Source organism: Oncorhynchus masou, chromosome 13 (genome assembly GCF_036934945.1).
Source record: "Oncorhynchus masou masou isolate Uvic2021 chromosome 13, UVic_Omas_1.1, whole genome shotgun sequence".
Classification (NCBI taxonomy): Eukaryota; Metazoa; Chordata; class Actinopteri; order Salmoniformes; family Salmonidae; genus Oncorhynchus; species Oncorhynchus masou.
This window is the reverse complement of record NC_088224.1, coordinates 35,594,894-35,621,967: the sequence shown is the minus strand read 5'-3', so window position 1 is coordinate 35,621,967 and position 27,074 is coordinate 35,594,894. Positions and strand designations below refer to the sequence as shown.

Below are 27,074 nucleotides of genomic sequence, written 5' to 3'. Positions count from 1 at the left end.
TGGTTAGGCCCATTCAAAACTTTTTTTTCCAGGATGAGGAACCCGTGTTTCATTGCATTTCCTTAGGTCTTTTTGTGTTGACACGCAAACCAAATAGCTTCCTTTGTGTTCTACTTTCGTAGTCAAATATCAAACGCCTTTCCTGTGAAGTGTCGTTTTCTGGACCATGACCAAACGTCATGACTTCCTGAACATCACTTCCGGAGTGGACAGGACAGTCTATTGAGGAAGGGTCCCTGAGAGTTACTGGGATTGGATTTCCTCATTTAAAAAGTTTTTTTTTTTTTCTAACACGTTCTGGACCAGTGCTTAACAAGGCACAATAATTCATTTGTGTTCCAAATAAATAGTGTCTGGGCAACACTTCCCAAAACATGTCCTGAATTCCTGTTAAGTAGCAGTTAGCCGCTAGCCATCATGAAAACCGAGCAGGCCAACGCTGGCAGCGCTTGCCCACCTGTGTTTTTATCCACAGCAGGGCACAGTTGTATCAGGATAAATGTTTTTCACACAATGAAGGTGTGACTGGAAAATGGGCAGGGATTTGTTTGCCTGAAATGCACCATCATCAAGCAGTTTAAGGAAGAGATGTTCTGGCTGTTAGCTTGGCTGGGAGAAAAGGATAACTTGCTTTCTAAGTACACCGACCTTGCCGTAATCCAGGAAAACCCAATGTCAGATCTAAATGCCACCTATAGCAAAACTGTCAATGAGTCGGGCAGCGTTGATCTGTCCCAATCCAACAGACAGATTTTAAGGTCAACTCCTTAACATCTGGCTGGACACTCACAAGACATAGGCGATAGGGGAGGCAGTCTGGCCACTCTTCATCTGTCCGAGAAGATCCGCTCCAGCTACCAAACAGCTTAGCTTTTTAAAAAACACCCTCGTTAGCACAGGGAAAATAATAATTCTCTAAAGCCCCCTCCCGTGCTACTGAAGGGGCTTGGAATGTTTTAGCTGACTCTTTACCCTGAACAAGCACCTGAAGAAATGTTGCAATGACAGAAATGTCTCTTTTTGTGACAACTTCGATTTGCTGTGGGACCAACCAGCACTTTTTTATAAAGATATGGGATTCACTCTAACCGCAGGGGTTCCGGGATAATTTCCAGCAACACTGCAAACTGTTTTAGAGACTGATGGACAGGGTCTGGTAGTGCTCCAGTTCACCCTGTCAGAATAAGCAAAATAGGACTTGGAAATCTTGTAAACTCCTGTAGAAATGGAACTATGGTTATTGTTAGTAACCTAATTTACAGTACGTTTCTTTAACCTCACTAGGGTATTGGGCAGCATTTGGAATTTTGGATGAAAAGCATGCCCAAAGTAAAACTGCCTGCTACTCAGGTCCAGAAACTAGGATATGCATATAATTGGTAGATTTGGATAGGACTCTAATTTCTAGAAAACACTCTACTCTCCAAAACTGTTAAAATAATGTCTGTGAGTATAACAGAACTGATATGGCAGGCGAAAACCTGAGGAAAATCCATCCAGGAAGTGCTATTATTTTTGAAATGCCGGTTTTTCCATTGAAAGACTATCCACCATACAAAGACTTATGGACGCAGTTCACGATCCCTATGGCTTCCACTACATGTGGCCAGTCTTTAGGCATAGTTTCAGGCTTTTACTCTGAAAAATGAGGGAGAAACACCACTTTCAATGAGACGACAGTGGAAATTTCCAGACATGAGTCCTGCACGTAACCTGGACCGTGCCTTTCTTGTTTTTCCTTTTCTATTGACGAAGCCATTGTCCGGTTGAAATATGATTGATTATTTATGACAAAAACAACCTGAGGATTGATTACAAACATCGTTTGACATGTTTCTACAAACTTTTATGGTACTTTTTAGATTTTGTGTCTGTTGTGACCGCGCTTTGTTCCATGGATTACTGGGGGGGGGGGGGATACACCAACAAAACTGAGGTTTTTGAATATAGAGGGACAATATCGAACAAAATGAACATTTGTGTAACATGGAATCTTGGGAGTGCAATCTTATGAAGGTCAAAGGTAAGTGATACACATTTTATCGCCATTTCTGACTTTTGTTACTCCTCTTCTTGACTGCTAACTGTTTGTAATGATTGGTCTGCTGGGCGCTGTTGTCAGATAATCGCATGGTTTGCTTTTACTGTAAAGTCTTTTTGAAATCTAACACCGTGGTTGGATTAACACAAAGTTCATTTTTAAACCGATGTTATATTAATTGTTATGAGTATTTCTGTTTTTGAAGTTGGCGCTCTACAATTTCACTGGATGTTGGCCAGGAGGGACGGTAGCATCCCACACCCCCTAGAGAGGTTATCTTCACCTTCTAGTGGGTCTAACATTAATCATTTGATTCTTATTCCATTGGTTACCTCAAGGCAGATGCCCCAGGGACAGAATATGAAACTCTCATTTTTTTTTAAAGCAATCACAAATAAAACCTCCCTCGTGAATGACCTCATTACTGAGCAAAGTTGATTGCATGTTCCTCACTGAAACATGGCTGTAATCATACTGTAGTGCCGCTCTTATTGAAGCCTCCCCCGTACTATCCGGTGAATTCTAATTAAATTACTAAAAATATTAAATTTTTCATGAAATCACAAGTGCAATACACCAAAACACAGCTGAACTTGCTGCTAATCCAGCCGGCGTGTCAGATTTCAAAAAGGCTTTACAGTGAAAGCAAACCATGAGACTATGTGAGGCCAGCTCTCAGACAAAACATTAAAGAGCTAGCAGCAAAGTAGATTGGCCATGAAGCTCAGAAAAGCAAAATTAATGACTTCCCTTTGATGATCTTCGTATGTTTGCACTCACGAGACTCCCAGTTACACAATAAATGTTTGTTTTGTTCGATAAAGATTCTCTTAATATCCAAAAACCTCCATTTGGTTGGCGCGTTTTGTTCAGTAATCCACAGGCTTGTGCGGTCACGAAGGGCAGATGAAAATTCCAAATAGTATCCGTAAAGTTCGTAGAAACATGTCAAACATTTTTTTTATAATCAATCCTCAGGTTGTTTTTACAATAAATAATATTTCAACCGGAGGGTAGCCTTTTCAATAGAAGAGAAGGAAAAGGTCTCGCTCCCGGCACGCGTGCATGCACAAATCTGAGGACATCTGGCTATCCACTGACACGATGTGATCATTCTCGCTCATTATTTAGAATAAAAGCCTGAAACTATGTCTAAAGACTGTTCACACCTTGTGGAAGCCATAGGGAAAGGAGTCTGGTTGATATCCCTTTAAAATGGAGGATAGGCTTGCAATGGAAAAGAGTAGTTTCAGAAAAACAGCACTTCCTGGATGGATTTTCCTCAGGTTTTCGCCTGCCATTCAATTCTGTTATACTCAGACAATATTTTTAACAGTTTTGGAAACTTTAGTGTTTTCTGTCCTAATCTGCCAATTATATGCATTTTCTAGCTTCTGGCCCTGAGAAATAGGCAGTTTACTTTGGGCACGTGTTTCATCCAAACATCAAAATACTGCCCCCTAGCCTAGAGGTTTAAACTGAACTTTTGTCTATTGTCCTTGAGAACTATGATAAAATCATTGTGTTGGGCGATTTTAATATTCATGTTGACAAAAGAGACAGACTCCAAGGCCATTGAATTTATTAATCTTTTGAGCTCTATGGACTTTATCCAACATGTTACTGGGCCCACCCATAACCACAGCCATACTCTGGACCTGGTTAATACCAAGGGGCTTTATATTGACATATCCTTTATTGTTGATGTATCGGATCCCCACTGTGCATTTTTTACTACCTTGTTGCCCATAGCACAGTGTAATACCTAACGCATTATTAAGAAATGCTTCCCTCTCTGAAGTTGCTACAGACTGAGTGTATGAACAATACTTCACCACTTATTCTGCCTTCCTCGTGATGATTTAGTTGATCACTTTAATAGAAAATTAAGAGCAACCATTGATGCCATAGCTGAAAGAGGCCACATCAAACAGAGTTCATTGGATGAGTGAAGAAACTAAATTAAAGAGACGTTGGAGAAAGGCAGAGCAGAAGTGAAGAAAGTCAGGTCCATTATGATATTATGAGAGAGCAACTTGGCATACAGTACAAGTCAAAAGTTTGGACACTTACTCATTCGAGGGTTTCTTTTTTAAAACTATTTTCTACATTGTAGAATAATAGTGAAGACAAAACACACATATGGAATCATGTAGTAACCAAAAAAAAGTTAAACTAATCAAAATATTTTCAATATTTTCAAGATTCCAAGTAGCCACCCTTTACACACTCTTGACATTCTCTCATTATTTTTATTGATTTTTTGTTTGTAGTAAATATCTAAGCTTTTATTTATTGTATGTAAACACATTGCGTTGCAAGCCATGTCTAAAATGTGCTGTATAAATAAAGCTGGATTTGAAACAAACACCTGACTGAAGATGGGACAGCCTGATGCATCATGAAACTTTGTTGCTGCTTGCTGAAACAAGCAACATGTTCTAGCAACGCCTCCCTCCCTGCAGCACCAGCACATGCAGTCAAACAAGAAAAATGAAATACAAAATTGTTGGCTGACCAAGTAATTTGACCAACCTATAAGTCATTCAAAAGTCTATGACCTTCACAGTCCTAGTCGTTGTTGTTCTACAGTTGGGGTCAAATATATTGGCACCTATGCACAGAACCAAGAAAGTACTTTTTTTAATGAAATGAAGATTTTTCACTTCAAATTTGTTTGGAGGCAGGTGATTCTCGGTTAGTGTAACTTCTCACCTTGCAGGTTCCTACACAGTATAAATACTAATTCAATCAGTTTTGAAAAGAGAAACAAAACAGTGCAAGGGTGGCAAAATATTTTGACTGGAGTTGCGGACACATTTTTAAAGAACTGAAAAAATGTCACGCTGATTGATTCAGTGCTTAAATGACACAAAATCTTGTTTTTTCCTCTACAACGCAATGCATTTCAGGAGTTTAACCTAAATGAGCAATTAGGCGCAGGATACCTTCTGGAATGTACCTGTACAGTCAGTAACTGCTCACCCAATAGACCTGTAACCAAAGTACACATTGCTGATGACCTGGGGATAGAGTTGACAGGGAGGCTTGGTTACCTGCAGAACACAAGGTGCGGCAGAAATGCATTATCTATATGCATGGACGTCAGCAGTAGAGCAGACGTCCTTTGCACCTGTAGTCCAGGTGATTGTTGAACATATGGCCACGTGTTAGAATACCATTGCGCAATGCAGAGCTAACCTGGTGACAACACATAGCTTCTCTGTACTAGTTTATCTTACAAGGAAGTCAGTCTAAAAATGTACAAAACTGATTTTACAGCAGTCAAACAAGTCAATGTTGAAGCATGTCTGCCACCAAAATGTCTATTTTTAATGCAACCAATCCAACTACACTGAACAAAAATAAAAGCAACACGTAAAGTGTTGGTGCCATATTTCATGAGCTGAAATAAGAGATCCCAGAAATGTTTCATACACACAAAAAGATTCCCTAAAATGTGCAAACGTGTTCACATCCCTGTGAGCATTTCTCCTTTGCCAAGATAATCCATTCACCGGACAAGTATACATACAATAAAAAAGGGGAGGTTTGAGTTAGTGTGCTATTGGTAGCTACTTTGAAGAAACTCAAATATATTTTGATATGTTTAACAATTTTTTGGTTACTACATGATTCCATGTGTTATATCATAGTTTGTCTTCACTATTATTCTACATTGTAGAAAAATAGTAAAATAAATAAAAACCCTTGAACAAGGCGGTGTCCAAACTTGTACACACACAGCGCATTTGAAAAGTATTCAGACTCCTTGACGCGCCCCCCTGTTACATTACAGCCTTATTCTAAAATTGATTCAATCGTTTATTTCCCCAATGATGGCAAAGCTAGAACAGGTTTGTACAAATGTTTGCACATTTATTTAAAAAAATTACTGAAATATCACATTTACATAAGTATTCAGACTCTTCACGCGGTACTTTGTTGATGCACCTTTGGCAGCGATTACAGCCTAGAGTCTTCTTGGGTAAGACGCTACAAGCTTGGCACACCTGTATTTGGGGAGTTTCTCCCATTTGTCTCTGCAGATCCTCTCAAGCTCTGTCAGGTTAGATGGGGAGTGTCACTGCACAGCTATTTTCAGGTCTCTCCAGAGATGTTCGAGCGAGTTCAATTCCGGACTCTGGCTGGGTCACTCAAGAACATTCAGAGACTTGTCCCAAAGCCACTCCTGCGTTGTCCTGTTGGAAGGTGAACTGTCACCCTAGTCAGGTCCTGAGTGCTCTGGAGGAGGTTTTCATCAAGGGTCTCTCTGTACTTTGCTCAGTTCAGCTTTCCCCTTGATCCCGTCTAGTCGCCCAGTCCCTGCCGCTGAAACATCCCTACAGCATGATATTGCGACCATGGTTCACCGTAGGGATGGTGCCAGGTTTCCTCCAGACGCTTGGCATTCAGGCCAAAAAGAGTTATCAGACCAGAGAATCTTGTTTCTCATTGTCTGCGAGTCTTTCGGTGCCTTTTGGCAAACTCCAAGTGGGCTGTCATGTGCCTTTACTGAGAAGTGGTTTCCATCTGTCCACTCTACCATAAAGGCCTGATTGGTGGAGCGCTGCAGAGATGGTTTTTCTTCTGGAAGGTTCTGCCATCTCCACAGAGGAACTCTGTAGCTCTGTCAGAGTAAATTATTATTTTTTTAATATATTTGCTAATATTTCTAAAAACCTGTATTCACTCTGTCATTGTGGGTATTGTGTGTAGATTGATGAGGAAAAACATTTAATTAATCAATTTTAGAATAAAGGATGTAACATAACAAAACGTGGAAAAAGTCAAGAGGTCTTAAAACTTTCCGAATGCACTGTATGTACAGTACCAGTCAAAAGTTAGGACACACCTACTCATTAATTTGTATTATTTTCTACATTATAGAATAACAGTGAAGACATCAACACTATGAAATAACAAATATGGAATAATGTAGTAACCAAAAAGGTGTTAAACTAATCTAAATCTATTTTATACTCTTCAAAGTAGCCACCCTTTGCCTTGATGACAGCTTTGCACACTCTTGGCATTCTCTCAAACAGCTTCACCTGGAATCCTTTTCCAACGGTCTTGAAGGAGCTCCCGCATATACTGAGCACGTGTTGGCTGCTTTTCCTTCACTCTGCAATCCAACTCATCTTAATTGGGTTGAGGTTGGGTGATTTTTTTTTAAAGAATTGTGGAAGCCAAGCCATCTGTTGCAGCCCTCCATCACTCTCCTTCTTGGTCAAATAGCCATTACACAGCCTGGAGGTGTGTTGGGTCATTGTCCTGTTGAAAAACAAATAGTCCCACTAAGTGCAAACCACATGGGATGGCGTATCGCTGCAGAATGCCTGTTAATTTAAACTCATTCCAGGTGACTACCTCATGAAGCTGGTTGAGAGAATGCTAAAAGTGTACAAAACTGTCAAGGCAAAGAGTGGCTCCTTTAAAGAATCTCAAATATAAAATCTATTTTGATTACTACATGATTCCATGTGTGAAATTTCATAGTTTTGATGTCTTCACTATTATTATACATTCTTCTATGTAGTAAAGAGTAAAAATAAAGAACCTGGAATGAGTATGTGTCCAAACGTTTTACTGGTACTTGTATATATAAAACCACAATCATTTGTGTAAAGCGACAGTTGCATCTATAGTTAAACATCTAATCTATTTTACATTTAATACCACTCTGAATAAAAAAGGAGCCATCCTAATCCACCACAGTGCCCCAGCCCAGCAGCTTTGTTGCCAAGACTACGCGGGGGGCAGGAAGAGGGAAGTAGTGAGGCGGAGGGGGCCTGCTGGACACTGACAGCTAAACCCAGACTTTAAACAAAAGCACCTTTATGCAACACCCACCCAAACTGCACTGCGGGGGCGTCCCACTCACATTAAAGCGCGGCTCAAAATGGTGGACATACCCTGAGTGTACAAAACATTAAGAACATCTTCCTAATATTGCGTTGCACCCCCAATTTGTCTTCAGAACAGCCTCAATTCATCTTGCAATGCTTGCCATTTGGGGTTTTATGCTGGGTTTCTGTATAGCACTTTTTGACATCAACTGATGTAAAAAAGGGCTTTATAAATACATTTGATTTGAATTCGTCAGGAAAGGGATGCTGGTCCATGTTGACGCCAATGCTTCCCAGAGTTGTCAAGTTAGCTGGATGTCCTTTGGGTGGTGGACCATTCCTGATACACATTGGAAACTGTTGAGTGTGGAAAAACCCAGCAGTGTTGCAGTTCTTGACACAAACCGGTGTACCTGGCTACCATACCCCGTTCAAAGGCACTTCAGTGTATTTCACAGCATTCGTCTTCCTCCTCGCTGTGCTTTGTGTCCTGATGTTTTTTTTCCCCCTCACTGATGCAATGCAGCCAGAGGCCAAGTAAAAAGAGAAAAACCTAGTTATTCAATTAGGCCTTTAAACAGAGCTGTGTTTGAATACCCATACAAACATACTGCATACTCAATTAGTATACACACACTACATATTATTAGTTAATTTTAGCATCCTATAAACAAAAGTTATGCTTTCAGCTACTGTAATGATATGTGGTTTGTAAGGATAGCGTAGCTAAAAAATTGTCAGCCAACATAACATGTAACGCAATTTATTTGAAAAGTCATTACCTTATTACATTGCTCAACATTTTCTTAAAAGCAGCCAATGTATCCGCTCTCGTCGTACTTTCACTGTATATTTTCCGCCATTTTCTTCTAATCTGAAATTGTTGTAAAGCCACGACCATTTCCTGGAGAATTGCATTATGGGCCACTGCTTGTATACTTCGAATTTTCGCAATTGTAGTACGACATATCCGGGAACTTTTGGCATCCTAACTATATCCATACTATGACCAATAAGCATATTACATACTCATTTTGTCACAAATAGTGCGGTTAGCATGAGTATTTGAACACAGCTCAGGACTAACAAGATGGCGAGTGAAGCCTTATCAATAAGGACTATCAGTACAGTATTTATCATCAAAGCAAAATGGACTGCTTGCATTACATCTCGTGATCAGTTTCTAAACCCAGAGGCGCAACATTGCGAGACTTCCGGGAACGATTGCGAAGCAGACCGGAGTTTGGCAAGTCAATGGGAGAAGTTTAAAAAAAAATTATCCTTAATTATTAATTTTCTCAAATGCAAAACAGTTGAGACAATGTCTTAAGTAGCAGAAACTGTCATTACTATAACCTTGTGAAAGGGTTCATCAAAAACGTTATATCGAAGGAGTGCCTTTGACAAGCACGGCCTGCACAAGCACAGTTCAGCACGACAGGGATTTCTATTGGAGATGCAGTTTCTGCCCATCTTTGCTCATACATCCTAAAGACCAGAGTCAATAGAGTGATGTGCCCTTGAACTCCTTTGTGGTGTTGGTTGTGTTCTGTGGATCGTTATTGGGCTCCACCCGCCCTACACGAGTCTTCACAGAGCACCGACATGGATCACTAAGCACCCAAAATCCCAGCGGGGAGGTTTGATGCAGGCACAACTGGCGAAGGGAGAGGAGGAAAACAGAATGAGGGACAGTGAAAGAAGGAGAGGATATTAGCCGAGAGAGGGCGGGTTAGGGGATATTAAAAAAAGGATGACAAAAACGGGAACAAAAAAACAGAATGAAAAAAGGCAGCAGAGCGAGAGAGACTAGAGGTAAAAGAGGGAACATTGGAAGTAGGGAGAAGACAACACAGCAAGATGTCTGGGAGAGTCCACTTGCCTAAAAAGTATATAAAAAAACATTTAAAAAGGGGTGGAAGTGAAATGAGAGTAAAATATATAAAACGAGAGGAGAGGGAATGTGACCATCTCTCTGCTCTGGTTCAGGACATTGTTCTGTCTTTCTCATAAAATAACAGATCCCCTGATGAGATGGAAGAAGGCTGCAAGCCAGATTTAAGTTCAGACAGTCAGCGAGACAGAAAGGCCAAAAAGGGGAAGCAGATAAACACTATCCCTAACATTCTTTCCCTGTGCACTCACAAGGAAACCACACTGTTTGAAAGTGTCTCTTCCAACCAAGAGGCATGGCTTTCATGTGGTTTACCACAAGGCCCATATCCCTGGTCAACACTGACAAATCCTGCCTCAACACAAAACCATACTCACAATAGCATCTGGTAAACAATTGAATACCAGCAACAATAGAAAGTGACCCATTTTTACAACAAGCGCTCCTGTCGAGAGGGACTCAAACTCACTCCGACCTCTGACACCAGCTGCAGAGCAATCTGGCTGAGAAGTCCAGCCAAAAAGAAGAGGGAGTAGACTGCACATCCAAAACAATAGGGAGGGAACTCTGGAGATGTGGGACAGATGCTACCTAACCCCACCCCCTTCTTTATTAGTTGGTCTAGCCAGCCTAGCCTCAGTCTATAGAAGGAGCTGGAACAGTGCTCCTGAAGATCCTAAATGTGTAATCCTGTGCTCCCAAAGAATGTTCCATTTTGACACAGTTTTTCCACAAGTAATATTATTGTGAGACAATGCCGTAAGTCGCAAGCATTCACTGCACCTGCGAAGAAAAGTCTTGCTGACCTGCCACGATCTAGTGTAGTTGAAAAAATTTAACTTGCTGAATCCCAGTGTTATGTAGGACACGCATTTATTACTGACACACAGAGAAAAACTTGGTAATCAGAGTAGGGGCTCAGATTCTTAAAACTAAAATCCACACAGGGTTTACTCTGCTCGATCATCTACAGTGACTATTAACAAAGAGAACATGTATGCAACAGGCCTATTGAAGACACGGTTAAAAAGAACATCTTCTATACTCTACAACTCAGATAACACTCGCCCCTCTTTTTGTATGACAAAAGATTTTAACTTCTTTGGGGTGGAGGGCAGTATTTTCACATCCGGATGAAAAGCGTGCCCAGAGTGAACTGCCTGCTACTCAGGCCCAGATGCTAGGATATGCATATTATTAGTTGATTTGGATAGAAAACACTGAAGTTTCTAAAACTGTTTGAATGATGTCTGTGAGTATAACAGAACTAATTTGGCAGGCAAAAACCAGAGAAAAAAATCCAACCCAGAAGTGGGAAATCTGAGGTTTGTAGGTTTTCAAGTCTTAGCCTATCCAATAAAGTGTCTGTGGGGTCATATTGCACTTCCCAAGGCTTCCACTAGATGTCAACAGTCTTTAGAACCTTGTTTCAGGCTTCTACTGTGAAGTGGGAGAGAATGAGAGCTGATTGAGTCATGGGTCTGCCAGAAGGCCATGTGCTCAGTCAGGCTCGCGCCCATGAGAGTTAACTCCGTTCCCTTTCATTTCTAAAGACAAAGAAATTCTCCGGTTGAAACATAATTGAAGATTTATGATAAAAAACATCCTAGAGATTGATTATATACTTCGTATGACATGTTTTGACGAACTTCAATATAACTATTTTGACTTTGTCTGGACCCATTGCCTGCGTATTTGTATTACTGTACTAAATGCGCAAACAAAAAGGAGGTATTTGGACATAAATTAAGGACTTTATCGAACAAAACTAACATTTATTGTGGAATTGGGATTCCTGGGAGGGCATTCTGATGAAGATCAAAGGTAAGTGAATATTTATAATGCTATTTCTGACTTTTGTTGACTCCATAACATGGGGGTATCTGTATTGCTTGTTTTGGTCTCTGAGCGCTGTACTCAGATTATTCCATGGTGTGCTTTTTCCGTAAAGCTTTTTTGAAATCTGACACAGCAGTTGCATCAAGGAGAAGTATATCTTTAATTCCATGCATAAGTTATATTGTCATCAACATTTATGATGAGTATTTCTGTAAATTGACATGGCACAATGTATATAGACCCTTTTTTTCTACTGTGTTATTGACTTGTTAATTGTTTAATCCATGTGTAACTCTGTGTTGTCTGTTCACACTGCTATGCTTTATCTTGGCCAGGTTGCAGTTGCAAATGAGAACTTGTTCTCAACTAGCCTACCTGGTTAAATAAAGGTGAAATAAATTAAAATTAAAATGGAGTCCTATGAGTGCCATCTGATGAAGATCAAAGGTTAGTGATTAATTTCCTCTCTATTTCTGCTTTTTGTGACTCCTCTCTTTGGCTGGAAAAATGGCTGTGTTTTTTTGTGACTAGGTACTGACCTAACATAATCGCATGGTATGCTTTAGTCATAAAGCCTTTTTGAAATTGGACACTGTGGTGGGATTAACAACAAGTTTATCTTTAAAATGGTGTATAATACATGTATGTTTGAGGAATTTTAAATATGAGATTTGTGTTGTTTGAATTTGGCACCCTGCACTTTCACTGGATGTTTGTCAGGTCAGGGACGTTAGCGTCCCACGTACCCTAGAGAGGTTAAGGCACTCACCTCATCGTAGCCCCTTTCCACCTTGGGGTTGCTGGCTGTTCTCTTGAGGCTAGTCGCCAGGCTCGTGCAATGCGTGGCGTCCGACTTGGACCGCTGGTGTGTCCGCTTGGAAGGCGAGAGGTAGGCATCGGCAGGGATGATTTGGCTGTCAGGAGCCGGGGACAGCGCCACGGCGTGCCGCTGGTGAATCCGAGCACCGTCCCGCAGCCCAGGGCTAGCGGCTGCAACAGCAGCTGGATCTACACCTTTAGAAGCCGAGTGGGGCTTTAGTTCGTCGGAGAGGATTAGCTTGCGCAGCTTGGTGCCGCGCGAGTGGCGCTGGGTAGAGATGTGCATGTCGGAGGAGTAGGCGCCGAGCAGCCATGCCGTCTGCAGGGAGAAGGCAATGCTCTGGCGGCAGCGGTGCACCACGTAGGGCCGGATGGCGTCGCCCATATCCTCGTCCATGTGGACGTACATGTTGAGCAGCTGGGGTAGGTGGAAGTCCACGTCGTCGTCCGAGAAGCTGAAGAGGCGGTTGCCAATGTAGGCCTGGACGCCGGGCTCTTTGGACTTGTACAGGTAGGAGATGGCCATGGAGACATCAAAGAGCTTAGACTCAAATAACCGTAAAAGCAAGGACTGCTTGGCTGCTGCGGAGGACTGGTCGCCATTCTGTTGTTGCGACTGAGGGCATGTGGGAGTAATTTGTCGGGGAGGATCACACTTTTCTTCCTCCTCTTCATCCTCCTCTTTAATCGAACCGGTGTCACAAGGAATATGTCGAAGAGCATCACTTTCTTCCTCCTCTTTAATGGAACCTGTGTCACAAGGTTGTTGTGACAGAGGGCATGGTAGCGTTATTTGTTGTAGAGGATCATGCTGTTCTTCCTCCTCTTTAATCGAACCCGTGTCGAAAGGCTCCAAATATACTGTTCCATTGGGCAGCCGCCTTTGCGGGCTGCACTTTTCCAACAACTCTGGTTCTTCCTCAACCTTCAGAAGTTTGACATTCTGCAGGACCTCCTGGCAAGCCTTCAGGGCCACTTCAGGGTCGATGACCAGGTCCAGCTCCATAGCGTCCTCAGATATGATGTCCAAAGGAGGGCTGCAGCCCCGCATGCCATCGCTGCCGCTGCTGCAGCCACTGGGGCTGGAGCTTCTGGGACTGGAGCTTCTGGGACTGGAGGAGGACTGGTGCTGGTTGGGGCAGTCCGAGGAGCAGTCCGAGCAGGAGGATGAGGAAGAAGAGGATCCAGGTGAGGAAGGGCAGGAAAATGTAGAGGTGGAGGACAGCAAGGGGCTGAGATGAAGTGTCTCGATCTGGGCAGGAGAGATAGCCACTTCCATTTCAGCCATGGTGGCAGTTGAACCTGGGAGAAGGAGAGATGAGTCAGTGAAGCATGAGAGACCAGTGTACAGACAGGGGAAATGTATTCATAACATCAGATTGATTCTTGAAGTTATGCTTTAGGCTAACCCTTGAAGTCATATATTATTTTTTTTGTTTTTATTAAATATTTAACTGAATGGCTCAATTAACATTTACCAAAAGAGCAAACTACCATCTGGAATATATACTGAACAAAACTATAAAAAACAACATTTACAACAATTTTACTGTTACAATTCATATAAAAAAGAAGACCATCAATTGAAATACATTCAGCAGGCACTAATCTATGGATTTCACATGACTGAAAATGGGCACAGTCATAAGTGGGCCTGGGAGGGCATAGGCCCACCCACTGAGGAGCCAGGCCCAGCCAATCAGAATTAATTTTTCACCACAAAGGGGCTTTATTAACAACTCCTCAGCACTCCCCCACCCCTTCCCTCAGACGATCCCACAGGTGAAGAAGCCGGATGTGGAGGTCCTGGGCTGGCATGGTTACATGTGGTCTGCGGTTGTGAGGCCGGTTGGACGTACTGCCAAATTCTCTAAAAACAACATTGGAAGCGGCTTATAGTAGAGATATGAACATAATTATCTTGCAACATCTCTGGTGGACATTCCTGAAGTCAGCATGCCAATTGCACGCTCCCTCAACTTGAGATATCTGTGGCATTGTGTTGACAAAACTGCACATTTTAGTTGCCTTTTGTTCCCAGCACAAGGTGCACCTGTGTAATGATCATGCCGTTTAATCAGTTTCTTGATAAACCACACCTGTCAGGTGGATGGATTATCTTGGCAAAGGAGAAATGCTCACTAACAGTGATGTAAACAAATTTGTGCACAAAATGAGAGAAATACGTTTTATTTTGCGTATGGAAAAATACTAGGATCTTTTATTTCAGCTCATGAAACCATGCTTTACATGTTGCGTTTATATTTTTGTTCAGTATGACCAAGTATTAAACATTTTAATCTATTCCAGTACCTTTACCAAAATCAATTCACAAAGCATGCATTTCCAATCAGCATTAGATCTACTGGGTCACAAGGTCGGTTCTCCAGACATCCATGATCACACTCCTGCCATAACCAAGTCCAAAGATGTGACAAACACAGTACTCCACGCAGCTGCACTCCCAAGATTTCCTAGAACGAGTCTGAGCCAATGACACAAGCCTCACAGATGTGCTTGAGGCCCTTTCCAATTCCCTCCGGGACCGAAAGGATTAGAGCGTTACATAACCAGGCAGATTCCCCCTCATTGCTTGAAGGGGACGAGATTAATGCTTTATTGCACTGATGCGAGTGTCCACGACAGCATTTCCATTCAAAAGGTCTGGAAAAGTATTTGATAGCTCAATATTTCACATTCATTGTGTCCATCATTCATGTATAGAAATGTCATGACAAAATGCTGGTCATTTTCAGCAAACAGAGGGAGATTGGCACTTTTCATAGAAGTTCTCTACTAAAACTAAGGTTTCGCCTTTAAAAACTAGCTAATAGGCATGTCTTTTTGGGGATTCATGGGGGGGGGCTATTAAAGCATGAGAACCACTTGAGGGACCAAAGTAAACATATTTCCAGAAAGAAACCATCAGGCTAAAACTAGGCCTTTTAGACAGATTTCGGTAATGGGAGCTTGGGGTGAAGCGTCCAAAATTCAGGCGAAAATGTCAAATGTGTTTGCCTTATTTTAAAGTGCCATAAACTAAGCATCTTGGTCTTCAAACTTACAGTGGATTGTTGCAGATATAGCATGGTTTTCTAACTGAATTTGCTACTTCCATGGTTAAAACTGGTTTCATGAGAATATATCACATGCGTGTCATTCAACAGGTTTCAGCATGCAGTCAGCAACAGCGCTTTAAATTACATGTGTGCGATAGTCCCCTATGAATACCACAGGCTTGAGCAACAACAGTGAAACAGAAGATACAGCCCTGCATGTTTGCCTTTATCAGTACCTTTAAGGTTTCGCAAATGTTCACGTCACCAACTGAAAGTGGACCTCTCACTTCCACAACCACCCAAACCTCTGGAGTAGATCTTTGGTTGGATTAAAGGTTTGATCAAGTAGACTTGAAGCACGTTTCACTTTCTAGAATAAAAATAGAGCCTATTTTCAAAAGGCATTTGGAGTCCTCTACCTCCCGAGTCCCTTTTAGAATGCATGTTGTGTAGCTTAGCTGGCTCTTTCAGCTGAACAATCCTCCTTAAAAGCATGTAGCCCTGACTACATATGTGTATTGCTCTCTATATAAAAAAAATGTTTAAAGGCAGTCACTGAAGACCTAGCCTTACCAATACAAAACAACGTATGGCTCAGGTTCCTACACCTATTAAAATGAGCATATGCTGTAGCTCTCATAGGTTTCATTGGGTTGTGGACCTATTAAGATTGAGAGAGAGCAAGGCCACATGCTCAGGTACAGTTCACTTTGTAAGACATCCTGATCCTCTGACTGTCACCAGATCTGATTATGTTGTGGAAAGGTCCCGCCCCTGCTGTGTCAGAATCGGGCACTGATGCTGAACAGTTTGTAGAATACACATTGCCATTCCAGCCTCAACTTTGAGAGAACAAAACACTCAAGTAATCTACTTCCCGCTCGGTGTGTGTTTAGCCTACACATTAAAACACAGACCACGATACAATATTCTGATCTGCTGCTTCTGACACCCATTCCAGGCCCCAAAAGCACATTGTGCTATTACACTAAGCCTGTTCCTATTACCACAGCTTTAGAGTCAAAGGTATAGTCCAGGCCAAGACTAATTAATTAACTCCACAAATGTTATTTTAGAAGCTGATCTGAGATTAGCACACAATGGAGATTGACTTTCCCTTGTATAAAGGCCTAGAGTATCAATTAACGGTGACATGTGCCCAAAGCACTGATATGATATCACTGGAGGTCAGTGTGTACCCACAAATGTTATTATAGCAAGGAAAGCTCTTAATTTTTTTTAAATGGCTAAGAGAGGCCTACCTAATATTTATTCAGATAAATGTTTAACTGACTTTACAAGCTGTAACCTAGAACATGACTCATTCTTGTGGGATGTGCTTGATGTTCCGATTTCATTACCGATACGCCAGTTGACACCATCAGAAATTCTTTAGGTGGAATTTCAGGAAGTAAATGTTTCCAGCAATTGAAAAAAAAGTGATTAGCACTTTGACAAGGCTCTGTGTGGTTGTAATGATTGCAAACTCAGCAAACTGTAAAACACAACCCAGATGAGACACGGTCGCGATTAATAAAACACAGGTGACTGACGTAATGGAGCCTGTGCCGGCTCCTCCAGGCCCTGTCAGGCAGGGGTGGGACGATGGCTTCCAGGTGTGGGGTTTGAGGCTGTAGGGGTGGGCACCTGCCACCTCTCTTCCTCCACACAGCTGCTGCTCCACAGAGCGAGTCATACAGCACAGACACGAACAGAGTCAACAACTTCTCCCTTTATGGCATCAAGTCTGTGTGTGACATAGTTAATTAAGGCAGTGAGAAGGTTATTTACCAGACCAAGGGTTTGAGGCAAATGTGCACTTGATAATTGAGTATTCGTGCTGGCATCTCCATATCTTTTAAGGAAAATATGACAACTGCCAACTGGGCTTGAGATATTTGCAGGACAGACCATGGCAGTACAGCCTGGCTTTCAAGCTTATTTAATGTGGCCCCTTAACGTGGTTGTGCACAAATAGTCACTGTGTGCCGGCCTGAATGGCCTTTATCATTGTTGTGGTTGGATGGTAAAGTCTGGAGTGAAATGCGGGATGTTCCCTAAAAATGTTTGCATGTCACTGTTACCAATTACATCAATGGTGAAAAATCTCACTCCAAACACTAATGACATCTGACCTAATTGGACTGACCAACCAGCGATGTAGCAACAGGAGTCCATTTGCCGTCCTTGCCTCCTGAACTCCGACCCTCGATTATCAGAAATCTAGAGCTGTACACAGAATTATCACCCCTTAAACAAACAGCATATAAAAACTTGCTGGTAAATGACCCTGCCACTGTCCACATAACATACCTACGTATACTCTAAAATGTCATTACCACAAGTGAAGGCATTTTCAGCAGGTGTGACAGGAGATATCAGCCTGCATTTCCATCTTTAATTTGTATCCCTATTTAATTTCTATAGAGCGGCTACTGGACAGTGAAAACAACAGGAAGGGCAGTCAGTGTGTCAGTGGGGTGGAATATCAAGCGCACAAAGCCCTACCTCTCCCGATGTATTATTTAATGGGATAGTGGCACAATGAGCTACTCAGGCGGAATAACACTGATTGGCGTCTCGCTCGCTCTCCGAAACTGTGACGAGCAGGATCAGTTGTACACTTCAGTCTTTCCATCACAGCACAGACGGTAACGTTTCTCTGCTATAGCGGGGGAGTGAGTAATCTGGCACTGGTTCAAATCACTATCTCTCACACATTATGACTTCACCAAGAACATCCCCCAACTTTTAGAATACGTACATTGAATAAACTATGATACATCATGCTCTTTTAGAGTTGGAATGTGTGGTTGTCGTCAAATCAACAAAGACCCTCCAACACACATCTCCAGAAGGCAGCTTAACCATATACAGTGCATTCAAAAGTATTCAGACCCCTTGACTTTTTCCAAATTGTTACATTACAGTCTTATTCTGAAATTGATTCAATTGTTTGTCCTTACCAATCTACACACAATACACCACAATGACAAAGTGAAAACAGGTTTAGACATTTTAGCAAATGTATTAAAAAAAATAAAACAGACCCTTTGCTATGAGACTAGAAATTGCACATCCTGTTTCCATTGATCATCCTTGAGTTGTTTCTAAAACTTGACTGGAGTCCACCTGTGGTAAATTCAATTGATTGGACATGACTTGGAAAGGCACACCTGCCTATATAAAGTCCCACAGTTGACAGTGCAAGTCAGAGCAAAAACCAAGTCATGAGGTTGAAGGAATTGTCCATAGAGCTCCGAGACAGGACTGTGTCGAGGCACAGATATGGGGAAGGGTACCAAAAAATGTCTGCAGCATTAAAGGTTCCCAACAACACAGTGGCCTCCATCATTCTTAAATGGAAATTTGGAACCAACAAGACTATTCCTAGAGCTGGCAGCCCAGCCAAACAGCAATCGGGAAGAAGGGCCTTGGTCAGGTGGGTGACCAAGAACCCGATGGTCCCTCAGAGAGCTCGAGAGTTCCTCTGTGAAGATGGGAGAACCTTCCAGAAGGACAACAATCTCTGCAGCACTCCACCAATCAGGCCTTTATGGTAGAGCCACTCCTCATGACAGCCCGCTTGGAATTTGCCAAAGGCACCTAAAGGACTCTCAGACCATTGGTCTGATGAAACCAAGATTTAACTCCTTTGCCTGAATACCAAGCACCAAGTACAGAGAGATCCTTGAGGAAAACCTCTGCTTCACAGCACCTCAGACCGAGGCAAAGGTTTTACGTTCCAACAGGACAATGACCATAACGCAGGAGTGGCTTCGGGACAAGTCTCTGAATATCCTTGAGTGGCTCAGCCAGAGCCCGGACTTGAACCCGATCTAACATCGCTGAAGAGACCTGAAAATAGCTGTGCAGCGACTCTCTCCATCCAACCTGACAGAGCTTGAGAGGATTTGCACAGAATTGGAGAAACTCCCCAAATACAGAAGTGCCAAGCTGGCAGTGTCATACCCAAGAAGATTTGAGGCTGGAATCACTGGAAAGGGTACTTCAACAAAGTACCGAGTAAAGGGTCTGAATACTTATGTAAATGTGATGTCATTTTTGTTTATATAAATTTGCAAAAATGTTGAAACCTGTTTTTGCTTTGTCACCATGGGGTATTGTGTGTGGACTGAGGGGGGATGATAATTTAATACATTTTAGAATAAGGCTGTAATGTAACAAAATGTAGATAAAGTCAAGGGGTCTGAATACTTTCCAAATAGACTGTAGGTCTAGCCCAGTAAGAATGTATTCAAGAGAAAAAAGCAACTGAACAGGAAGAGAACTGGATGGCTTATTATTTTAAATGACGGTAAATATCCATACTGAAGACTGACTTGCTATGGTCTTGCCGGTATACAGCACTTCCTTATACGTACGCTCTGGAAGAGCTCTTGAAATTCAGTGTCAGGTTGAACACAGATGGGCACGTCTACAATGCCTGAACTAAATGTTACATTGTCACCATATATTAGACTAATACAAGTAATGTTTGCAGTGAACTTGAGGTCCTGTCTGGATAAAACACAATCCTGATGATGCTCCTTTGCAGTTTCTCTTTTAGGGGACATGGGTTGGTATTAGACATGTTTGGTGCACTGAAAGACAATCCACCTGGAAGTGAATCAGTTTGTTTGGACATGACAAATGAAAATGAGTGCATTCTTCAGTTACAAATGACCAGACAAATCACCAATTTACATAGCTACGAGGAATGATGGCATCAAATGACGACGTCTATGAAACTGGTGTATGCAGCGGTTTCCGATTTGGAATTTCAAGTTCGATTAACGTTCAATCGACTTTTCCCAGTCGGGGCTAGTTTTTTAAAGTTCCCAGTTGTTTTGAACACACGGAGGTCAGAGATTTCCGAGTTCAGATGTTTTGAACGCGACAAGTCAATTCTCGAGCGTTAATGATAAACATCGGTGTGACGTTTCAACTTGTCAAGAGGCACGTGCAGTTCAAAACAGTCCGCAAATGTAACCATCAGTCATGTGACTCAACTGGCATTATCTCGTCGGGAACCCCCCGGCAAACCCACTCGTTTCATTCTCAACGACTCGAACGTGGGTAACCCTAGAGTAACGTTAGGTGGTATCATGCACACTTTTCCCTCACCACTTGAATCCTACCGTGGTTAGTCATGATGCTGGTTAGGAGCACTTCCCAAACGGCATGCCTAACTACTTCGCACAGTTGTTTTTGAAGTACATACACCAACGATATTGCTTTTGAACTAAAGTCAGTTGGCTATAGCCATGGAGGAATAGGCGAAAACAAACTAATATTTACTATGGCTAACTACTGTAGCTAGTATACCAGAACCTATTGGCTTTCAAGGAGTGCCAACACTCCATCGTTACAGTCAAAACGCTTAGTTAGCTATCAACCCCCCCCCCAAAAAAAAAAAACACTGCCCAGTGCCCACCTGAGAATGACTAGCATCCTAGCTGTAATTAATACTCCGTCTCAATCGTGCTTTACATTTTTTTAGCTAATGCTTTCATCGACAACTAGAAACTGGGTCACGTGAGTTATTGTTTGCCATCTACTTAGCTAGCAGCGCGAGCCAGGCTAGCTGGCCGCCTAGCCCAGCAGCTAGTAAACTAACACTTGAAGATCCTAAATGCTACAACAAGCGTGAGACAGTAAATTCTTCACCTCACTGGCTTCAACCTCCAATCGTTAAAAAGGACAAATACATTCCTACTGCTAAACTCAATAAATAAAGCACAGCTTCTGACTGATTTTCTCGCTAACTAGTAGCTAGTATTGTTAGATAGCTACTGCGTCGATTGGAAGAGGAAGCATTCCTTAAAACGACTAGCCACAGCTGGGACCGGGAGCAACACATCAATTGAACCCTGTAACGTTAGGTAAATTAGTTATATAAATAAACAACTTACCCTCTTGACAATATGTTTTTGATTTTAGGGTCTCAATCTATCCATTGGATTTGTAATTCCATTTGGAAAGACTCTAGCACCCCAGCTCAAATCTCATTCTGATGCTGCGCAAATCCGAAACCTCTCGCCAACGGATCCGCCTCAAAATATTTAAAAGGACCGATGACGCCAGCATTGTCACATAGTGAATCTGATGCCGCGTTGAAAACAACTGGGAACACGGAAAACGAGGTCAAATTATGACGTCAGTGATCTTCAGAATTCTGAGTTGGATGACCGTTTAAAACTATTTTTTCCAGTCGGAGCTAATTTTCCCTTTGTTCCCAGTTGTCGTGAACGCGGCATAAATGAACACATCCCTTTCCACCAAGATAAGGTACAGTGTGATGCGTTCTATCTATTCATTACCAAAACCAACCATACATATACCCAAATTATGGTTTATGGTCTGTACTTTATATTGTGTGATTTGAAAAGAGGAAGCTCAGAATAACCAATGTTGGAAATTGATTACATTGGAATATTAACTTGATATGTCCCATTTTCTCGTAGATCATGAGTCTTTGGATTATTCCTAACTGAGTTGACTTCTCGGTGTGTTTCTGGGAGATTTTATATTTGCCTTGTGCACTCACTGCATTGATTTGCATTAACTAAATGTATGTCTGTGGATAGTATGCCACCCGGTGGCCAATGTGGGAAAATACACCAGTCCCTGAACCCTGGGTCTATTTAATTAGGGAAACGGTCTACCATTTAAGAACGAAACGGAAGCAAACAGAATGAAACGGAGAGGGCCATACCTGCAATGGTCAAGTACAAACTCAACGGGTGTAGGTAGACCTTACAGTGAAATGCTTACTTACAAGACCTTAAGAAAAATAAGTGTTAAGAAAGTAATTACTAAAATAAACTGAAGTAAAAAATATATATAAATAATACAAATTAAAAATAAGAAACATGGAAAAATAACAAATAATCAAAGAGCAACAATGAAATAACAATAACAAAGCTATATACAACGAGCACCGGTACAGAGTAAATGTGCGGGAGCACAAGTTAGTTCGAGGTAATATGTAGGTAGAGGTAAAGTGACTATGTATAGATAATAAACAGAGCGTAGCATCAGTGTAAAAATGCGGGGGGCAATGCAAATAGTCCGGGTAGCCATTTGATTAGCTGTTAAGGAGTCTTATGGCTTGGGGGTAGAAGCTGTTAAGAATCCTTTTGGGCAAAGACATGACGCTTCGGTACCACTTACCGTGCGGTAGCAGAGAGAACATTCTATGACTAGGGTGGCTGGAGTCTTTGGCAATTTTTAGGGCCTTTCTCTGACACTGCCTGGTATAGAGGTCCTGGATGGCAGGAAGCTTTGTCCCAGTGGTGTACTGGGCCGTACGAACTACCCTCTGTAGTGCATTGCAGTCGGAGGCCGAGCAGTTGTCATACCAGGCGGTGATGCAACCAGTCAGGATGCTCTCGATGGTGCAGCTGAATAACTTTTAGAGGAGTTGAGGACCCATGCCAAATCTTTTCAGTCTCCTGAGGGGGAATGGGCGCTGTCGTGCCCTCTACTACTGTCTTGGTGTGTTTGGACCACGGTAGTTAGTTGGTGATGTGGAAGCCAAGGAACTTTTACCTCTTGACCCACTCCACTACAGTCCCGTCGATAAAAATTGGGACGGGCTCTGTCCTACTTTTCCTGAAGTCCACGATCGTCTCCTTTGTCTTGATCACATTGAGGGAGAGGTTGTTATCCTGGCACCACACTGCCAGGTCTCTGACCTCCTCCCTATAGGCTGTCTCATCGTTGTTGGTGTCATCGGCAAACTTAATGATGGTGTTGGAGTCATGCTTGGCCATGCAGTCATGGGTGAACAGGGAGTACGGGAGGGGACTGAGCATGCACACGAGGGGCTCCCGTGTTGAGGATCAGCGTGGCAGATGTGTTGTTACCTACCCTTACCACCTGGGGGCGGCCCGTCAGGAAGTCTAGGATCCAGTTGCAGAGGGAGGTGTTTAGTCCCAGGGTCCTTAGCAAGTAGTCAGTTGTCTGACCTACACACACAAACAAACAACATTTGGATATCTTACTGCATATTGGAAATATAGATCTGTAAACACACAGATACAATGGGTTGAAATATCAACTATGATTATTCATGATGAATGTAAACTTCACTTTTTGGTAGCTGTTCAATAGACAACCTTCCAAGTCAAATTTGCTTTCATTCACAAATTTGCTTTCATGCCATCCTGAATCTCCCAAAACATCCTCGATAGGCCCAGTCCACCATCAGTCCTCCTCTCAGACAGTTACTAGAGACAGAGAAACCATGGAACTGGACTGCCACATGTCAGGAGGCCATTCAACAGCAAAAATGCACTGGTAATGGCTGCTGTGCATTGCTCTAATATGTAACTATTTTGCTACCAACTATGGCTGGCCAGCCCATATGATAACTGAACTGGACTCGCAATGTGAAGAATGGGCATTCATGCTGGGGTGACTCATGCATTGGTCTGAGAAACTGCAGCAATCCCAACATCCTCCCGAGTGGCGTAGTGGTCTAAGGCACTGCAACGCAATGCTAGCTGTGCCACTAGAGATTCTGGGTTCGAGGCCAAGCTCTGTCGCAGCCGGCTGTGACCGGGAGACCCATGGGGCGGCGCACAATTGGCCCAGCGTCGTCCGGGTTAGGGGAGGGTTTGGCCAGGAGGGATGTTCGTGTCCCATCGCGCACTAGCGACTCCTGTGTCGGGCCGGGCACAGTGCACGCTGACACGGTCGCCAGGTGTACTGTGTTTCTTCTGACACATTGGTGCGGCTGGCTTCTGGGTTAAGTGGGCATTGTGTCAAGAAGCAGTGTGGCTTGGTTGGGTTGTGTTTCGGAGGACTCACAGCTCTCGACCTCATCAGGAGTTGCAGCGATGAGACAAGACTGTAACTACCAATGGGATACCACGAACTTTGGTAGAAAAAGGGCTTAAAAAAACAAAAAAACGAAGGAATCCCAACATCTCTATAAGGACATATGGACTCACAATGTGAAGAATAAGCATTCGCAATGTGAAGAATGAGCATTCACACTGGACTCGCAATGTGAAGAATGAGCATTCACGCTGGGGTGACCTTAGGATGGTAAAACTAGATGTATGTGAACATTTATGGTGGCCAGGGAGTACAGGAGGGGACTGAGCACGCATGAAAGCAAATTTGTGAGTTAGTGGTCTTTGTGTACAATGCTTGATCAGAAATAACACATATGGAATCATGTAGTAACCAAAAAAGTGTTAAACAAATCAAAATATATTTTTCATTTGAGATTCTTTGAAGTAGCTACCCTTTGACTTGATGACAGCTTTGCACACTCTTGGCATTCTCTCAACCAGCTTCATGAGGCAGTCACCTGGAATGCATTTCAATTAACAGGTGAGCCTTGTTAAAAGTTAAATTGTGGAATTTATTTTCAACTTAATGCGTTTAAGCCAAACTGTTGTGTTGTGACAAGGAAGGGTTGGTATACAGAAGATCGCCCTATTTGGTCAAAGACCAAGTCAAATTGATTTACACTAACGGTCTTTATAGGCATGAGTGTTGTACACAATTCTGAATAAGATAATCCGTGATAGCCCCTTGATTTAGGGCTCTATTTAATCACGGAAATTCATCGTTACAGCGAGAGTGAAATTAAAAAGGCAGTTCTCCCGCGTAGCGGAGACTGCATTCACAGCTCAAATGGAAATGATCTTTACATTTATTTCTCACAAACTGTAACGCTTCAGCAATACAGATTGAATAGAGCCCTTAATTGCACGTCTAGGGGCTAAGGGAACCAACGCCCCCCCCCCCCCTCCAGCCAGGCTATATTGAGTTACATGGGCAGGTGTGTCATAATATCAATCAATTTAAACACTTTGGCAGTAAAAACAATTTTACACAACCATCCATTTCATATATGGGAGCCCTTGATGAGATAGAAAAACATGGTTGTGTTTTGTTATACCTCGGGTAGGGGTTATCTAGATCATATTCTGAGGGACTTGCCAATAGCCTAACAGAGCCGAGCCCTTTCGTTGAACAAGTGGGGCATTCATTTCCTTTTTACTACTTTGGTACAGTAAAATCACTGGTACCAGTAAAACTGCTGAATTTCTGTACATTGGGTGATCAATGGGACCAGAAAGTGCATTGTGGTAACTTGGAAGAAGAAAAAAATAAAATTTTGGAACCCCTAGCCACTGTGGCCAGAGCCCTATACTAAGAATCAGGTTTGAAGAGTTGGCAAGGTAACTTTGTTGAACTCTCAGTTCAACTCGGGATAACCAGTAACACAAAAGTGGCTCATCATTTAGCCAGTTAAATTTCTATGGCAATAAATCCTGCTCTGGGCAGGCTAACTCCACTTACCCTGAATGAAGTGTCTGAGACACGAGTTGAGGACCAATGAAATCAGATACCTCCCTCTCGCAAAGATTGTGTCATTTGAGGAAGTCTCATTTTGTCTGTCATAGTTGAAGTGTACCTATGATGAAAATTACAGGCCTCTCTCATCTTTTTAAGTGGGAGAACTTGCACAATTGGTGGCTGACTAAATACTTTTTTGCCCCACTGTAGGCTTGTTCTGTTCAATGTTCTCTATCGATATTGTACTCTAAATACCCCAATTCATGAATACAATATAAAAATAATACAATATAAAAAAATAGATAAGAATGTAAAAAGAATTCAAAAGAATACAATATAAAAATTACTGACACCATTCAAACCAACGAGGGTTCGGGAAACTTAAAGCCAATTATCTCAGAATCCGATTTTTGCAGATAGAACCTTATTGCATTTCTAGCATAGTCAAATTGCCTGGGTTAGAGGTTCCAAAAGCATATCCGCGGGAAGTTGGGGTGCTGCAGCACCTGAAAAATCTGAATTTAAAAAATATATTTATAAAAAATATATATATTCTTCTCACAAAATGATGATATAAACATCAGTAGAGCGGGCAAAATTGTTTTCAGCATATACACCTTGGCAAAAAGGTAGTTGTACAATTGCAACTGTTGTTCTTAATTATAAGAGTTCTTTCCCTGTCCCTTTATCTGCAATTGTCATTCTAATGGATCCAGAAAGAACAAAACCCTTTTTTACTATGTATGTAATGTTAGCTTTCTACCAGCGAAACAATTTTCATAGTTACTTATTTAGCTAGCCGGCACAAGGTTAGCTCGCTAGGTAACGTTAACGTGTTCTAACTAGCTCAATACGATGGCAAAAAATCTGCTGAATTTGGTAGTCAAACCTATGATGGGAGAAATGTGCATTATTGTAACGACTGTTTTTGATAACATATTTTGTCTGCGCATTTGTTGGATCACATGTGACAGATGGTTTGCTATCATTTGACAATGTGTTACTAGCTACGTAAACTATGCTAGCTAACTTCTAAGATTTTATTTCTTGCTAACTTTAGCTAGTAAGTAGCTAGCTAACATAAGAGAGTTTATGCTTGCAAAATAACTTTCTAAGCTAGGCTAACGTTAGCTTATTTAGGTTTGTCTGCCCATATGCATTATAGGAAGCTAGATAGTGTATCCACAACTCCAAACTGGTGGGGTGTAGTCATGTGTCAGCCGTTGATTACTAACTGACGTTAGCTA

At 42.1% G+C, this 27,074-nt stretch overlaps 1 protein-coding gene across 1 annotated transcript in view; it reads right to left on the bottom strand.

Annotated features, from left to right (window-relative positions):
• Positions 1-21,560, bottom strand: part of LOC135552169 (phosphatidylinositol 4-kinase beta-like) — a 33,672-nt gene extending 12,112 nt beyond the window's left edge. The window contains exons 1-2 of the mRNA XM_064983622.1: positions 21,420-21,560; positions 12,396-13,747 (exon numbers count right to left, since the gene is read on the bottom strand). Coding sequence (XP_064839694.1) covers positions 12,396-13,733 — 1,338 coding nt within the window. The 5' untranslated portion in view covers positions 13,734-13,747; positions 21,420-21,560. The remainder of the gene's footprint in view (positions 1-12,395; positions 13,748-21,419) is intronic.
• Positions 21,561-27,074: the final 5,514 nt, after the last annotated feature.